Raw genomic sequence first — 16,624 nt, forward strand, 5'->3', positions numbered from 1 at the left:
GTGTGTGTGTGTGTGTGTGCGCGTGTGTGCATGTGTGTGTGTACCTTGCGAGGCGCTGTCGAAGCTCTTGATGAGTGTCTTGACGGTGGGGGAGGGCTCAGAGGAGGTGGAGGAGCGGCGGCTCAGGCCCATGCCCTGCCTCAGCGCTGCCAGGTCCCTCTCCACCGCATTCATGTAGTTATACACACGCCCGCGCTCCTCCTCGTGCCTACACACACACACACACACACACACACACACACACACAGACACACACACACACACACACACACACACACACACACACACACACACACACACACACACACACACACACACACACACACACACACACACACACACACACACACACACACACACACACACACACACACACACACACACACACACACACGCACGCACGCACGCACACACACACACACACAATGTTAAAATTCATATCTATACAATCACACAAGACTCAAAACTCTTCAAAACACCTCTGATGTACGTGCGAACACACACACACACACACACGCGCACACGCTTCCTCTATACGTACTTGCGGTTTTTGACCTCCTCCAGCTCTTTGCCGAGTTTGTCGTTCTTCTCCAGGGCCTCCTGCAGGCGGCGCCGTAGATCCCCGATCTCCTCCTGCGCCTCCGACTTGATGTCATTAGCGATGACCACCGCAGTCTGCAGGTCTGCCTGGAACTGCCGCCACTCAGCAGACTCCTCCTGAACACACACGCACACACACGCAGACACACATAAACACACACACACACACACACACACACACACACACATACACAGGTGCGGTTAGTGGGCTCCAGGCTACATATCGATGTGAGTGTGAGTGTGTGTGTGTGTTCCTGTGTGTATGTACAGTACGTATGTGTGTATCCTTCTCACTCTCAAGCGACGGTGAAGGATCTTAATCTCTCGCTCCATGAGGTGCTTCTGGTCCTGCAGCTTTTTTACTGAGTCTGCAAAGGAAAACACACACATGTAAGAAGTAGTGAAAGACCACCCCCCCCCACACACACACACACACACCAACCCACCCACCCACACACACACACACACAAACACACACACACACACACACACACACACACCCACCCACACCCACACACACACACACCCGGTGAGGCGTCTTACTCTGGAGCTCGGAGATGATGAGGTTGTCGTGGAGCTTGACGGCGCGGTGCTGCTCCACCTCGTCCTCCAGCTCAAAGATGGTGTCCTTCATGTCGCTGATCTGGGCGTCGCGCTCCTGCAGCACCCCCCGCTGCAGCTCCAGCGCCCGCTTCTGCTCCGACAGCTCCTGCTGCACCTGGCCCTGGAACTCACGGTACTCGCCATCCAGCTGCGAGGACACACTTTCTTCATTTAGTAGCGCTTTAAAAAGCTTCCAATGTTTACCATGTTGTTTGTGGCTTTGGCTAAAAAGCGTCAGCCCAAATGTAATGTAATGGAAACAGGCCCAGGGGAGGGGGGAGACACTAAATGAACATATACTGTACACAGTGCTGAAGAGAGGCTAACGGCTAACCTCATATACTGTACACACAGCCCTGCAGGCGGCTGACTTCTGTGTGTATGTGTGTGTTTATTGCATTTGTGTGTGTGTGTGTGTGTGTGTGTGTGTGTGTGTGTGTGTGTGGTGTATGTGAGCATGCATGCATGTGTGTGTGTGTGTGTATGTAGCTTGTTGAGTGTGTCCTGCAGGCGGCTGACTTCTGTGTATATGTGTGTGATTATTGCGCGTGTGTGTGTGGTGTGTGCATGTGTGGTGTGTGTAACACTACCTTGTCGAGTGTGTTCTGCAGGCAGCTGACTTCTGTCTGGCTTGTGTGTCTGTGTGTATTGTGTTGCGTGTATGTGTGTGTGTGTGTGTGTGTGTGTGCGTGCGTAGCGCTACCTTGTTGAGTGTGTCCTGCAGGCGGTTGACCTCTGTCTGGCTTGTGTGTCTGTGTGTATTGTGTTGCGTGTATGCGTGTGTGTGTGTGTGTGTGTGTGTGCGTGCATAGCGCTACCTTGTTGAGTGTGTCCTGCAGGCGGTTGACCTCTGTCTGGCTTGTGTGTCTGTGTGTATTGTGTTGCGTGTATGCGTGTGTGTGTGTGTGTGTGTGTGTGTGCGTGCATAGCGCTACCTTGTTGAGTGTGTCCTGCAGGCGGTTGACCTCGGTGCACGTGTGTGTGAGTGCTGTGTCTATGCTGTGTGTGTATGTGTGTGTGTGTGTGTGTGTGTGTGCGTGCATAGCGCTACCTTGTTGAGTGTGTCCTGCAGGCGGTTGACCTCGGTGCACGTGTGTGTGAGTGCTGTGTCTATGCTGTGTGTGTATGCGTGTGTGTGTGTGTTTGTGTGTGTGCGTGCGTAGCGCTACCTTGTTGAGTGTGTCCTGCAGGCGGTTGACCTCGGTGCGCGTGTGCGTGAGCTGGTCCTGCAGCGTGCCGGCCCGGCGCTGGGCCTGCTCCTTGTCCAGCCGCGCGTTCTCCAGCAGCTGGTGGATGTGGCTGCGGTCGCCGTTGCTGTGGAGCGAGTAGAGCTCGGCCACCTTCTGCCGCTCCTGGTCCAGCTGCGCGCGGCACCGGCCCAGCTCCGCCTGCTCCTCGCTCGCCGCCGCCTTGCACTCCTCCAGCGCCGACGTCATGGCGACCCGGCCCTCCCGCTCCTGCTCCACCACGCGCTCCATGTGGTGGTTACGCTCCTTCAGAGCCTGTGCACGCACGCACGCACACACACACGCACACACACACACACACACACACACACACAGGTATACAGACGCACACACACACACACACACACACACACACACACACACACACACACACACAGGTATACAGACGCACACACACACACACACACACACACGTCTGTTGTAAGTAATTTTAAAAGCGAAACTTCTAGTCCTTGATTAGAACTGGGTAAGCCGTGTTCAAAGCCGTTGTACAACCCTCTTCAAACTAAACTGCAACACCATTCCATTATTAATACTGTGATAAACAAAAAGCAAATGCTCCACTTGGCTATTCTACAATCTTGGGTCTGACTACTTAAATGGCTGAGCTAAACTGATATAACAAATTATGGATAATGATATACCTGTGGCTCTGTATGAGTCATATGTACTTAACTGACCTATTTTACCGACTGCATGATGGTTATGAGTTGTCAGTAACTAACTGACCTGACGTCAGTGCTAGCGTGAGTTCCCCAGAAGGATGTTTTAGGTTATAAGTCATAAATTGTCAGTAACTAACTGACCTGATATCAGTACTGACGTGAGTTCACTTGCGGTATGCTTTAAGTTGTAAATCATGAGTTGTCAGTATCTAACTGACCTGACGTCAGTGCTGCTAGCGTGAGTTCACCTGCATGATGTTTTAAGTTATCAATCTTCAATCATGAGTTGTCAGTATCTAACTGACCTGACGTCAGTGCTGCTAGCGTGAGTTCACCGGCAGGATGTTCTAAGTTCTAAATCATGAGTCAAACGTCAGTGCCAGCGTGCGCTCACCTGAATGACGCCCTGGGCCTCGGCGTTGTCCTGTTCGGCCATCTTGAGCGTGTTGCTGAGGTGCTGCTGCACGCCGAGCAGCTGCTCGCGCTCGAAGCGCGCGTTCTCGGCGTTCTCCACGTAGCGCTGCTCCAGCTCCATGTAGCGGCCGCTCTTGATGTCCTCGTCCACCGAGTACACCACGCAGTGCTCGTCCAGCAGCGAGCGCAGGTACTCGATCTGACGCCCGCACGTCTCCAGCTTGTCGCTCTGCTGGCACAGCGAGTCCATCAGCAGCACCTAGAGCCGGAGACACACAGCAGCAGCCTTTAGGGGGCACAGGGGCACGTACACACACACACACACACACACACACACCTAGAGCCGGAGACACACAGCAGCAGCCTTTAGGGGGCACAGGGGCACGTACACACACACACACACACACACACACCTAGAGCCGGAGACACACAGCAGCAGGCTTTAGGGAACGCAGGGGCGCGTACACACACACACACCTAGACCAGGAGACACACAGCGGCATTCAAAAGGCGCTAGTGCATGTTTTAGGGTGTCGGGGGGTGGGGGGCTTCCTTTACACCTTATATTCCTGCATTCTATTCTTCCTGTATCCTTTACTTCTTGTACTCTGAGGGTGCCTCTTAACATGCCTCCTCGATCCTCGATCCTCGAGGGGCCCACTGAACTATAACTAACACTGGATAGACTATCCCATTGTTTCCCCCCCATCATTCTTTATGTAGATCAGTGAGGATCGAGGCCCGAGGAGCGAGGGAGGACGTATAAACGCTGCATGAGAGGCACCTTCAGTTTCCTGTACTTTCTGAATCTTTTACTTCCTGCACTCTGAACTTCAGAAAGTGCTGTGCACTTCCTGTGTCCTTTACTTCCTGTGCTCTGAACTTCCTGTATCCATTACTTCCTGTGCTCGGCGGGGTCCCACCTTCTCCTCGCCGAGGCGCTCGTTCTCCCCGTTGAGCTCCTGCGTGATCTGCTGCAGGTCGGCGAGCTCCTGCAGGGTGGCCTGCAGCTCCTCGGAGGTGCTGTGCTGGTTCTCCTCCATCTGGTGGATGCGCTCCGTCAGGCAGGCCACCGACACCTCGCTCCCGCCGCCGCTGCTGCCCTTCCGCGAGCGCTCCGGCCCCGACGCGCCCTCCGACTCCGAGGACGACGACGAGCCCGACGGCGCGTCCAGGGCGTCATCGCTGGAGGTGACCCCCTGATACACCTACCATACACACGCACACACACACACACACACACACACACACGAATACACACTTTTAGCATAATTTTCCAAAGCTTTAAGGGTGATATTTTCCTATAGGATACTGAGTTGGTGTATGAGACAGGATGCTGTGTGGGGTGGTATGGGATTGGTCTGAATGTTTGGGGTAGTGGTGATGGTACAGAACACTGTGTGGACTGTGGGATGCATGGTTCTGGTGTAGAACGCTGTGAGGGAATGTACTGACAATTTCACTGCATTCTTTACATTAGTAATCATATGCATGTAACAAATGAACATCTTTGTATCCTTGTTATTTAGGGTGGTTCTGAGATATGTGGAATGGTATCAGAGACGGTTGATTAATTAAAGTATATTTGGTGGTATTATACAGGACTGTTCTGATATAGAATGCTGTGTGGGGTGGTTCTGGTTTAGAATGCGGTGTGGTGTGGTATTATATGAGATGGTTCTGAGACCTCGCTGGACTCGCTGTCCAGGTTGTCCACGGAGCCGCTTCGCTGTTGGCCCGTCAGCAGGTCCTCCATGGAGCCCGGGGCGGAGCCTTCTGCCGAAGAGGCCAACCCGGCGCCACCGCTGCCCGAGGAGGCGGGGTCAGGGCTGAGGGAGGGGTAGTGGAACAGCTTGTCGGCGCCGTCCAGCCGCTGCTCCAGCGAGAAGCCGAGCGCGTCCACCGGGGGGACCCTGGTGCCCGCGCTGACCCCTCCGCCGTCCAGCCGCTGCTCCAGCGAGAAGCCCAGCGCGTTGAGCCGGTCCTTCAGCATGCGGTTCTCGCTCTTGAGCAGGTTGAGCTCGCTGCGGATGGCCCGGTTCTGCTCCTGCAGGAGGAGCAGCGTGGACTCCACGTCGGCGGCGCTGATGGCGGCCTGCGCCTCCCTCTGCTGCGGCGTGCTCGTGGTCGTCGTCTCCTCCTCCTGCACCTCCTCTTCCTCCTCCTCCTCCTCCTCCTCCTCCTCGGGGAGGCCCAGCTGCAGACGCAGCTCCCTCAGCTCGCCGCGCAGCTGCAGGATCTCCACGTCCTTCCCGCGGGCGACGCCCAGGAGGTCCTTGACGCGCGTCTCCAGCGCCGTCCGCTCGCTCAGCTGACCGTCCGACTTGGACTTGCTCATGCGGCCCTCCGCGTCCCCCGCCGCCGGGGTCTGGGCCCGCGAGCGCTTGGCCTGGGCCTGGGCCGCGTCCGGGCCGCCCCCCGAGCCCGCCTTCTTCCCCGCGGAGGCGCGCGAGGTCCGCGCTCGCTCCCGGCTCGAGCCAGGCTCCTTGGAGGCGGAGGAGGAGGCCCGCCGGGACGAGGAGCCTGAGGAGGAGAGAGGAGAGAGGAGAGAACCAGCAACACCGAGTTAACACACTCCTGCAAACACACAGCCTGATGGAGTGAACACACTCTTGCAAACACACAACCTGTTGAGTTTACACACAGTCTTGCAAACTTACACACTCCTGCAAACAAAACTCTGCTGGATTCACAAAGAATGAAAATATGTACCTGTGTGTGTGTGTGTGTGTGTGTGTGTGTGTGTTTACCGGGTTGAGCTTTGGCCTTGTTCTCGGCGCTGCTCCCTGATGCGGCCGGGAGAGCGCCGCTGCTCTTCTTCACCTTGGCAACCGTGCCGTTCGCTGCTGGAGCCCCCCCTGCCATGGGTGCTGACAGATCATCAGGACTCTTCGCCTACGCAACCACACACACACACACACACACACACACACACACACACACACACACACACACAAACGTAAGCATACCTCAAAAACAACTGGAAAGCTACATCCCTTTGCACACTTTGAGTGCTCTGGACTGTGTTGGCAAAATGTTTTTTTTAGGGTTCACAGATTATTCGCAACGTCACAAACCCTTCTCAGTTCCAGTTACTATAGGGACAGCATAGAGTAGAATATAATAGAATAGAATATATACTTTTTTGATCCCGTGATCAAAATTTGTTTCTCTGCATTTAACCCAATTTAACCGAATTAGTGAACACACACAGCACACAGTGAACACACAGTGAGGTGAATCACACATTAACCCGGAGCAGTGAGCTGCCTGCCCAACCAGCGCCGCTCGGGGAGCAGTGAGGGGTTAGGTGCCTTGCTCAAGGGCACTTCAGCCGTGGACTGGTCGGGGATCGAACCGGCAACCCACAAGCCCAAAAAACCCTAACCAGTAGGCCACGGCTGCCCCCTAAAGCTACTCCCCACGTGTCCATGCTGTGACTGATGAAGCTTTGTTTACTGAGGGCACAATGCTCCATGATTGTGCAGCGTTAGCAGACAGTGGTTGAGAGGTTAATATTACAACCAGGTAGTTAAGATCAGCTTTTTTCAACAGTTGCTGTGAATGCCTAGGTGCTTTAGTATTTTCACCTGTATCTTCTCACCTGCACCATGGTACATTTTACTCCTATTCCCTTGCTCTCTCACTACAGTAAATCATTATTGACTATTCTGACCATAGCTTGGGAGTGGTTGTCTGGTCGTGTGTGTGTGTGTGTGTGTGTGTGTGTGTGTGGACCAAGGTGAAAATAAGTATGTTACTTTAGCATGTCATCCTTTGGACTACTGTCTCATTGTCATTGCATTGTCTTGATCCAGAAATCAATCAAAAAAAGTGTGTGTGCGTGTGTGTGTGTGTGTGTGTTTGCGTGTGTTTGCGTGTGTGTGTGTGTGTGTGTGTGTGTGAGAGAGAGAGAGTGAGTGTGTGTGTGTGTATGTGTGTGTGTGTGTGTGAGAGAGAGAGTGAGTGTGTGTGTGTGTGTGTATGTGTGTGTGTGTGTGTGTGTGTGTGTGAGAGAGAGAGAGTGAGTGTGTGTGTGTGTATGTGTGTGTGTGTGTGTGTGTGTGTGTGAGAGAGAGAGAGAGAGAGAGAGAGTGTGAACGTGTGTAAGTCAGATTGTGTGTTAGAGTGTGTATGTCAGTGTGTGTGTGCGTGTGCGTGTGTGTGTGCGCGCGTGTGGACTGAGCACCTTGTCCAGAGTAGCCGTGGCAGCAGGAGCGGCGGCGGCAGCAGCAGCAGCAGGGGCGGAGCTGGAGGACTTGGGGGCGGGGCCTTTGGCGGCAGGGCTGGTGGTGGGAGCCTTAGAGACCGCAGGCCGCCCCGCTCTCTTCATGCTGCACACGCCACAGCCCACACATCTACTGCTGCCTCTGCAGGGGGCAAACAAAGCATTAGTTACACGCGCACTCACACTCACTACACTACACTACACTACACTACATAACACACACACACACACACACACACACACACACACACACACACACACACACACACACACACACACACACACACACACACACACACACACACACACACACACACACACACACACACACACACACACACACACACACACACACACACACACACACACACACACACACACACACACACACACACACACACACCTACATGCCCTGCCCCTCACACACACAATGAAAGATGAAGGATGAATATTTGTATCCTATAGTAGTGCTGTTGCTTGATGTTCTACTTTCAGTAAAATGTTGTTTTCAGACAGCATGATAGATGCTAGGACGTTAAGGAGCGTGTGTGTGTGTGTGTGTGTCAGGGGTGTGTAGGTGTGTGCGTGAGGAGAACATAAGGTGTGTGTGTGTGTTTGTGGAGTAAATAATGTGCATGTGTGAGGAGTACATAAGGTGTATGTGTGTGTGAGGGGTGTGCAAGTATACGTGTGTGTGTGACGTGTATGAGATGCACAGTGGCCCTTTTGTGACCCGCCTCCCCCTCTTTCTCTCCAACGCTTCTCCCCTCTAGTCTTCCGCTCCCAACTTGCTCTCTTGTTGGGGAGAGTTGTTCAGATTTTCCAGACCTGAGGTTTTCACTGATTTTTTTACGATCCTTTATCGTCCTCGTGGGTCTCATCTGAGGTGAATCTGATTCGTTCCTTCAGCAGAGAGGAGTTTCGGAAAACTAATGTTTCACAGCTGCAGCCCTGGAACCCCACACTGTTGAGCGCCTGCTTACGCACCCAAACCCCAGCGGAGTGCCGAGTGGACACATTCCCTGGCAGAGCGAGAGAGAGGGTAGAGCAGAGATAACTCACTCTGGAGACTAAACCCAGTGAGAGAGTAAAGCAGAGATAACTCACTCTGGAAACTAAACCCAGAGAGTGGGCAGAGATAAACTCTGGAGACTAAACCCAGAGAGAGAGTAGAGCAGAGATAACTCACCCTGTAGACTAAACCCAGAAAGTGGGCAGAGATAACTCACTCTGGAAACTAAACCCAGAGAGAGAGTACAGCAGAGATAACTCACTCTGGAGATGTAACCCAGAAAGTGGGCAGAGATAACTCACTCTGGAGACTAAACCCAGAGAGTGGGCAGAGATAACTCTAGAAACGTACCCTGTGCATCTTTACAAAGCGTCCCTTGTACATCTCTATGGCTGCATCACACCGCTCTATTTGCCCATCCATCCGTCCTTCCTTCGTCCTGTCCTAACCCCTCATTCTAATTCAATTTGTGAAGGAAACGAGGAAATCAAGGAGAGACAGATATGGAACATCAATTACTGATGATGCAGCGAAGCATCACCTCATAGGCTAGAATAAACAGACCTTTGTTACACACAAATTGCAGAGAATATTAACTTATACCAATGCCTAAAAATATCATATGACCATTGAGTATTCCAACCTGTTGACCCTGATGAGGCCATGTTTGACCATTCTGGAGAAATGGATGAACTCTTATTTAAATACTGTATGAACATTAACTTGCTTTGAAAACGAAAGTTGACAGATGTGTGACAGAAGTTGACAGAACTTTTCACCTTGGCAGCTAGGACCAATGATCACACAATTCCAACTGAAAACGTTTCCGTGTAGGATGCACCTCTACTTCCTCGCCTATCGGCCCTTTCTCCTCCCTCCTCGTTCTCACCTCCTCTGGTAGCAGTTAGACAAATGAGACATCCTCGATGATGTCAAGCTTTAAACAATTTCCAGGGCACAAGCTGTAGGACAGAGGATCGAGGGGAGAGACCATATGCAAATAGCGGGATGAGATCCAGCCTATGAACTGTTCCCTGTGCATTTTTACACAGCATTTACACAAGAGTTCCCAGTGCATCTCTATAAAGAGTTCCCTGTGCATCTCTATAAAGAGTTCCCTGTGCATCTCTATAAAGAGTTCCCTGTGCATCTCTATAAAGTGTTCCCTGTGCATCTCTATAAAGGGTTCCCTGTGCATCTCTATAAAGTGTTCCCTATGCATCTGTCTATGAAGCATTCCCTGTGCATCTCTCTATAAAGAGTTCCCTTTGCATCTCTATAAAGAGTTCCCTTTGCATCCCTAAAGCATTCCTTGTGCATCTCTATAGTGTTCCATGTGCATCTCTGTAAAGTGTTCCCTGTGCATTTCTCTATAAAGAGTTCCCTGTGCATATCTCTATAAAGAGTCCTGTGTATCCCTGTAAAGTGTTCCCTGTGTGCATCTCTATAAAGAGTTCCCTGTGCATCCCTATAGCGTTCCTTGTGTATCCCTGTAAAGCGTTCCCAGTGCATCTCTATGGAGTTTCCTGTGCATCTCTATAAAGCGTTCCCTGTGCATTCCATGCACCTCCCCTCCGGTTCACACAAAACAAAGGCACGGGTGTCCCTCCAGTGGGCTGACTGGAGGGGTCTGTATGAGTACGTGTGTGTCTGTGCGTGTGTGAGTGCAGTGGGGGCCGTGATGTTTGTTTAGTGACATGTTCATCAAAGCCGGTGTTCCCTGAAGCCTAGCTCAGCACACAGAGCCACCGTCCTGCTATAGACCATCGGCTTTATGTTTGTGTAACCTCATGGAAACACAGAGAGGCTAGAGGAACAGGAGGGGGAGACACAGAGAGAGCTAACTGGACAACCGAGGAGGGGAGGAGAAAGAGAGAGACAGAGACAGAGACACAGAGAGAGGGAGAGAGAGAGAGAGACACAGAGAGAGAGAGAGGGTGCATGAGAGGGCGAGGGAGTCACTTCCTGTCTTAAAGCAGCTTCCTGTCCGAGCTAGCTGTCCAGTCTGTGTCTTCAAATGGCTGTGTGTGTGTGTGTGTGTTTGAATGGCTGTGTGTCCGTTTGAATGGCTATGTGTGTCTGTATGGTCTGTGTGTGTGTGTGTTTGAATCTACGCATCTAAGCTTGATTATAAGGATACAAAGACCTTTTGTGTCTTTAAAAAAATATACTCCATAGGTTACACAAAAAAAACATACACCATCGCACACACAAGCCTACATTGACCAAATACGGTCACACAGCCTTCACATACAACACAACAGCACCGCCTCACTCTGAAACCCACTATTATTGTTTTCAATGGCACAGGACTAGCTAAAGTACGCTGCTCTCACACACACAAGGGTCAAAGTTCACCCTGAGTACTATTTTGCTCTGAACCCAATAGGGAGCACAGTGCCTTTGAAGGGAAAGCCCTTTTTATACGATAGTGCTTTCACACAGCGCTCAGTACTGCTTTTATCGCAGCTTTTACGCCCATGACTTTGACCAGTGATCTGCACGCAAATTCTGCCCTTCAACAATTTACCAGTCAAAGGTCAAAGTTCAGGGACACGTAAAAAAAGAGCAGGCCAGCCACGTGTTTACTGAAAGCAAAGAGCTGTAAACGGCCCACATTCTTCACTGCTCATTTCAAACATTCAGATAATTGGCTGTGCAGCAGCAAAGAAGAAGACATTCTTTAACATTCTCCGCATGTCTCCAACAGCAGCCTGAGCTCACTCATGGAGCGGAAGCAAGCGTTCCTCCAGGATCGCACTGACATAACCCTCCTCTGTGACTACATGAGCAGACATGGCAACTCCCACTGACACTCTTGGACATTCCCACCTTGAGTACAGCAGATTCTATGGCTGCGGTCGGACAGACACCCATCAGGCCCACCGCTCATCATCTCCTCATCCCTACGCCATCCTCCCTGGCCTTTAAAATGGAAACACTAGGCTGGTTTTATGCATGGAGCTTCCTGGACGCCTGTTTATGCAATATCAATAAACTACATGAACCGTCGTCTACAGCCTAACTAATGTCCCGTTTGGCATATGAACCAGTGGCATGTCGTTCTAAAACTCATCCCACAAAAGTAGGAGGATTATGCAACCTAAGGAAATAAATAAATAAAATACTTTCAGAGAATGAGAAATCTCTGAGAGACAATCAAATGCCATCCCTCCTTTTCGTGCTCTTGAAGAAGTGTGTTGATTGGTTGAGGTTGTTTATGGCTCTGTTTATGGCCTTCTGAAGGGTAGGCTAAAAGGTAAAAAAAAGAACCGAATCGCAGACTGTGCCTTTAACTGTCTTGACCCAATTCTCAGAAGATCTGAAAAACTGAAAGTGTGTTCACTTTTTCAGTTGACTCTTTGCTGTGGAGGTGATGCAGTGTTGGATTAGTGTGTGCTTGGAGATGTTCATTCATATAATAAACATTTCACCTCAGCATTTGCATTACCAATTATTCAAACATTTAGCCTATGGGGCAGCAAATATATTCTCCTAAGCACCCTGTAGATTCATAAACCCACAGACTGAAGCCCTCCATTGCTACAGCTATGGAATGTGTTTAGTTTGGAGGGCTTGACTGAGACCATGAGGGGCTGGTCTTGACGAACACAATACTTTTCACAGGGGTTACTTGGTTTCCTGCAGAAAGACTCCAAAAGCAGGCAGACTTATTGCATAAGCCACATTCCTTGGCCAAAACTGCTGCCGTTTCAAGAGCATCATCCCACCGTCGGAAAAATTAAATCTTAGGCTAAACCCTCAGTCTCAACTGTGATGCTATGTGGAGGGAACAGAATAAAGTAACATGCCTAATAGGTAAGACATGGCTGGGCTGTGTGGCATGAAGTGGTGCATGACCCTGGGCTCCACTGTTCCAAAGAATATCATCGCCTAGTTTATAGTCTATATACAGTCATATAGTCTAGAACTATATTCAGACTCAGAATTAAACAGGGGTTTCACTCCAAGAAGGCACTGTTGCTATTAGTCCAGCATTCATTCTGGTGAGGACAGATTTAAAATACAGCTGTCAAGATAGGCTAGTGGCCTATACTATTTACTATAAGAACTATTTACATCGTAAAATACAAAAAGAAAAGTAGTTTCACGTTACAGACAATTTATGCAATGACAAGTACTAGCTAGGCCAGGTAGGATTTTAGAGAAGACACTGCTGTTGTACTCCAAATATCCATGATATGACGGGGTCTGGTACGTCTTTTTTTTTTAACGCTGGACAGAGGTGTCCCCTGAAGGAAGAGTCCCAGAGTTCCTAGAGTCTGGCTACAATTATGAGGACCGCCGCGTCAGTATATGTTAAATGTAAAGTAGGCTAGGTCTCCACTGGATTGACTCTGTATGAAATAGATAAACAAATAGATGTCTAACGTTACTGACTTGCCCTGCATTGTATCTGGGTTAGTTAGCTAACGTTAGCTGGCCGACACTAGGTCGGCTTTTCGTGCTAAATTGCATACTTCAAAGCTGAGTGAACTGCAATTACTAAGTAGCCTGGTATTTGATGACAAACATTATACTTATTTGAAGGATAATTGTCGTTCGTTCGTCTCTGCACAACTAAAACGTCACAAAATAGGCAGTTTCATCAGAGCCCTGCACAATAAACTGGAATCTCCACGTCTACTATGTAGCGCAGAGAACGTTAGCAGCCCAGATGAGTTAGCAAACATTGGAGTAGCTGGCTAATGCTAACTGATAGTTAGCTAATTTAGAAAGACAACAGAGAAGCCAGTGTCCTTACCTTGGGTTGCACTTTTATCTAAGTGATCGATATACTACGCCTCAGATGACGTGGGAAATTCGGAATTGATGTGAAATTGAGACACCTTCGCGTACTTGATAGGTTTTTCTGCATCGGCTCGCCAGGGATCAGTTCCCCCTGTTGTCACATTTCCATTGTAGGCGGCCCCCGGCTGATTGAAAGCACAGAGCAGCATATTCAGCCTCCACACAGGGTGCATACCAGACCAGCAGCTGTCCGCGCTGCGCTCGCAGCAAGATGTGTTCCAAAGGGTGCATTCGTATTTTTGGACCTAAAGTCACCCGTTTTCTTTTAAGTTGCAGGAAGCGAACGTGTAATTTACACAGTTTTCCTCATTCAATGACTTATCGATAAATCCAAATTAATTGGAATAGCCTAAGGCTACTATTAATTTAACGCCTACTACGTACTAGGCTACTACTAGCCTACTACTACTACTACTACTACTACTACTACTACTACTACTACTACTACTACTACTACTACTACTACTACTACTACTACTAATAATAATAATAATAATAATAATAATAATAATAATTATTATTATTATTATTATTATTATCACCCATCATCATCATAAACATATTATTATTATTTTTTTTATTATTATTAGGCTATGTTTAACCCTTCTTGTAGGCCTAAGTGCAAGGTCTGTGGGACCCATTTCAATGATTGCTAAAATAAAGATTATGTTATTCCTTCTTACTCAAACTCATTGCCCTTGATTCATTTTCTGTGGAGAACATAAAACTGATTTTCAATGGCACACAGTATAAAAATGAGCATATGATCATATATGTAATTTCACAGGGGCTTGGTTAATACTTGGATGGGACTCCTTGGAAGTGGTGTTATGTCACTCTTGGCCAAAAATGTATCCCAATGCCCCAAGGAGTGGTAAAATAAGAGGTGGGTAAACTCTGTGATCTTGGAGAGGTGGACTGCGCCATATAGCTATCAAAGTTTTCAAAAAGGCATTCAGAACGTGTTTGACAATGGAGGTTATTGTCTCATGTTTATATCATCAGTGGTATGAAATGGTTCTTAGAGTAACGAGTAACATATTGTGAAGGTGGGTAATACATATGATTTTTGAATGTTAAGCTGCAATTGGTATATACTCAAATACACTCTTTTGAGAGGTGGATAAACTATTTCTGAGATTTCAGAGGTGGATAAACTGTTTACTTGGATTTAGCCTCCACTACATCCCTGCAATGCCCCAGTCAGTGAAGTTACGGTTAACACTGCACTGTTGGAGATGCTGTCCATTGGGCGAGATGTCAAACTCCCGACTCGCTGTGGTCATTAAGATCCCATGGCACTTGTTCCTGGTCCCCTGGAGTCCTTACTAAATTCCAAATCTGGCTCATTCAGAATGCCCCCCAAATCATTCCCCAGTTTAATTGGTTCATTCATTCATTCCCTTATACTCTCCACCTCAAGCTGGTTTGTGATTATGGCGTGCATCACCCTGATGGGGGACACAGTAGCCTAGTTAGTGAGGCTACCTCTTTCACTGTAAAGCACTAAATGCAAACAAAGTTGTTGTTTCTTTACCCCAATATTTAAAGCAGATTAAATACGACAAAAATATTGAGAACATTGAAACAAAGTTTATGTTGATTCTGATGTCAAGAGAGGGCAGAGTCACAAATGTCTCCTCTCATTACCTGTTCTTCCATTTCATGTTGAGACAGGATCATTGCATAATTTGTGTCTGACAATAGCAGAAGAGCTGTGTTTTTATTTATTTGAGAGAATTGCATGAAATGTTACTGTGAAATGGTCATTCAGTTGAGCTATCTCAGTGTGCTCTAGAGCTGAGCCATCTCAGTTCAAACATACTGTAAGTCCCTCCAGAATATTCCCACACTGTATATTTACATATTTGAAGCATACTGTGGATGAACTCAGTGGTGAAAGTCACGAGTGTGCGATGTAGGTCTACAGTAAATTGGCGACCGATGGAGGTGCTAGCTTGCAGTGTAGAATGCATTAAAGGCACATGCCAACTTTAAGGTAAATTAGCTTATTTACCATTTTCCCCAGACGACAGGCCTACATACCTTTGTCTTATGTGTGTGCATGCAATTACACAGAGTGTAATTCAGTAATGACACCCCTAGTGTAATTCCCTGAAAGTGCACATGGCCTATAGCTCCCAAAAGTGATAAACTAGGCTTAACAACTCCAAAATGTTCTTATAGGCTACATGTTGTAACTTGTGTGTTTTTACCACATGTAGAAATAACAAGGTAAAATGAGACAGAGTAATTTTCTAAGCAGATTCATACTCTGAACTATCATTCTCACGTTAACGAAGCATCGCCATCTCCTGGGTGCAGCGGTTGCATGCAACAGCACTCTGAATGATCAGGAAAACCTACAGGCAAGCATCAATGCAATATGCAAGCTGCGGGCACCACTGTGCTCAGGTAACAGTTCAGATATTAATGGTCTGACTTTGCTTATGTAATACATTAAATTCACATGAGACAACAGAGTTTTCAGGGACCAAGTGGGACAAGACAACCTTACTGTACTATGAAAGACAAGTCTTCCCTGTATGGTTACGTTTATTGCTTTGCATATCCTGGCTTTAAGACAGACCTTCTAAACCTCTAACTTCTATCGAAAATGACTTTGCTTTTACTTCAGGCAGCTGAGTTCACCAATACAACAAAGGTGACGCCCAGTATCACTGTGTGCAGTAGCTTCAATACAGCAGCAAGAAGCCCAACATCATCTTGTGCAGTAGCTCATAACATTTCCTATTCACCTCCAGTGGGCTGAAAGTTGAAACTACAGTCAAGTGAGCAGCCATTTTGTGCCAACTGTCCAGTCTTATTGTGCCGCAGGAGGGTGGATCAGAGGTACAGCAAGCGCCCAGTTTCTACAGGCACACAGGCCAGGGTGACTTGGAAGAGATTACAGCAGAGGAGTCCATGAGGCAAGAATGGATGAACAAACAAACAAACAAACAAACAAACAAACAAACAAAACAAACAAATAAACAAACAAACAAATTAAAACAAACACCAGTAAACATGTAACAGTCCAAAC

General features: G+C 48.6%; 1 protein-coding gene across 2 annotated transcripts in view; it reads right to left on the reverse strand.

The window, feature by feature from the left end:
• The window catches only part of specc1la (sperm antigen with calponin homology and coiled-coil domains 1-like a), a 25,109-nt gene extending 11,420 nt beyond the window's left edge, over positions 1-13,689 (reverse strand). The window contains exons 1-11 of one of the 2 annotated variants that reach the window (XM_062543472.1): positions 13,535-13,689; positions 7,719-7,899; positions 6,280-6,424; positions 5,217-6,052; positions 4,453-4,737; positions 3,510-3,788; positions 2,373-2,705; positions 1,144-1,351; positions 895-968; positions 542-717; positions 45-208 (exon numbers count right to left, since the gene is read on the reverse strand). In XM_062543472.1, coding sequence (XP_062399456.1) covers positions 45-208; positions 542-717; positions 895-968; positions 1,144-1,351; positions 2,373-2,705; positions 3,510-3,788; positions 4,453-4,737; positions 5,217-6,052; positions 6,280-6,424; positions 7,719-7,862 — 2,644 coding nt within the window. In that variant the 5' untranslated portion in view covers positions 7,863-7,899; positions 13,535-13,689. The remainder of the gene's footprint in view (positions 1-44; positions 209-541; positions 718-894; positions 969-1,143; positions 1,352-2,372; positions 2,706-3,509; positions 3,789-4,452; positions 4,738-5,216; positions 6,053-6,279; positions 6,425-7,718; positions 7,900-13,534) is intronic. The other variant, XM_062543473.1, reaches the window with a different exon arrangement.
• Positions 13,690-16,624: the final 2,935 nt, after the last annotated feature.

Source organism: Sardina pilchardus, chromosome 8 (genome assembly GCF_963854185.1).
Source record: "Sardina pilchardus chromosome 8, fSarPil1.1, whole genome shotgun sequence".
NCBI classification, from domain to species: Eukaryota; Metazoa; Chordata; class Actinopteri; order Clupeiformes; family Clupeidae; genus Sardina; species Sardina pilchardus.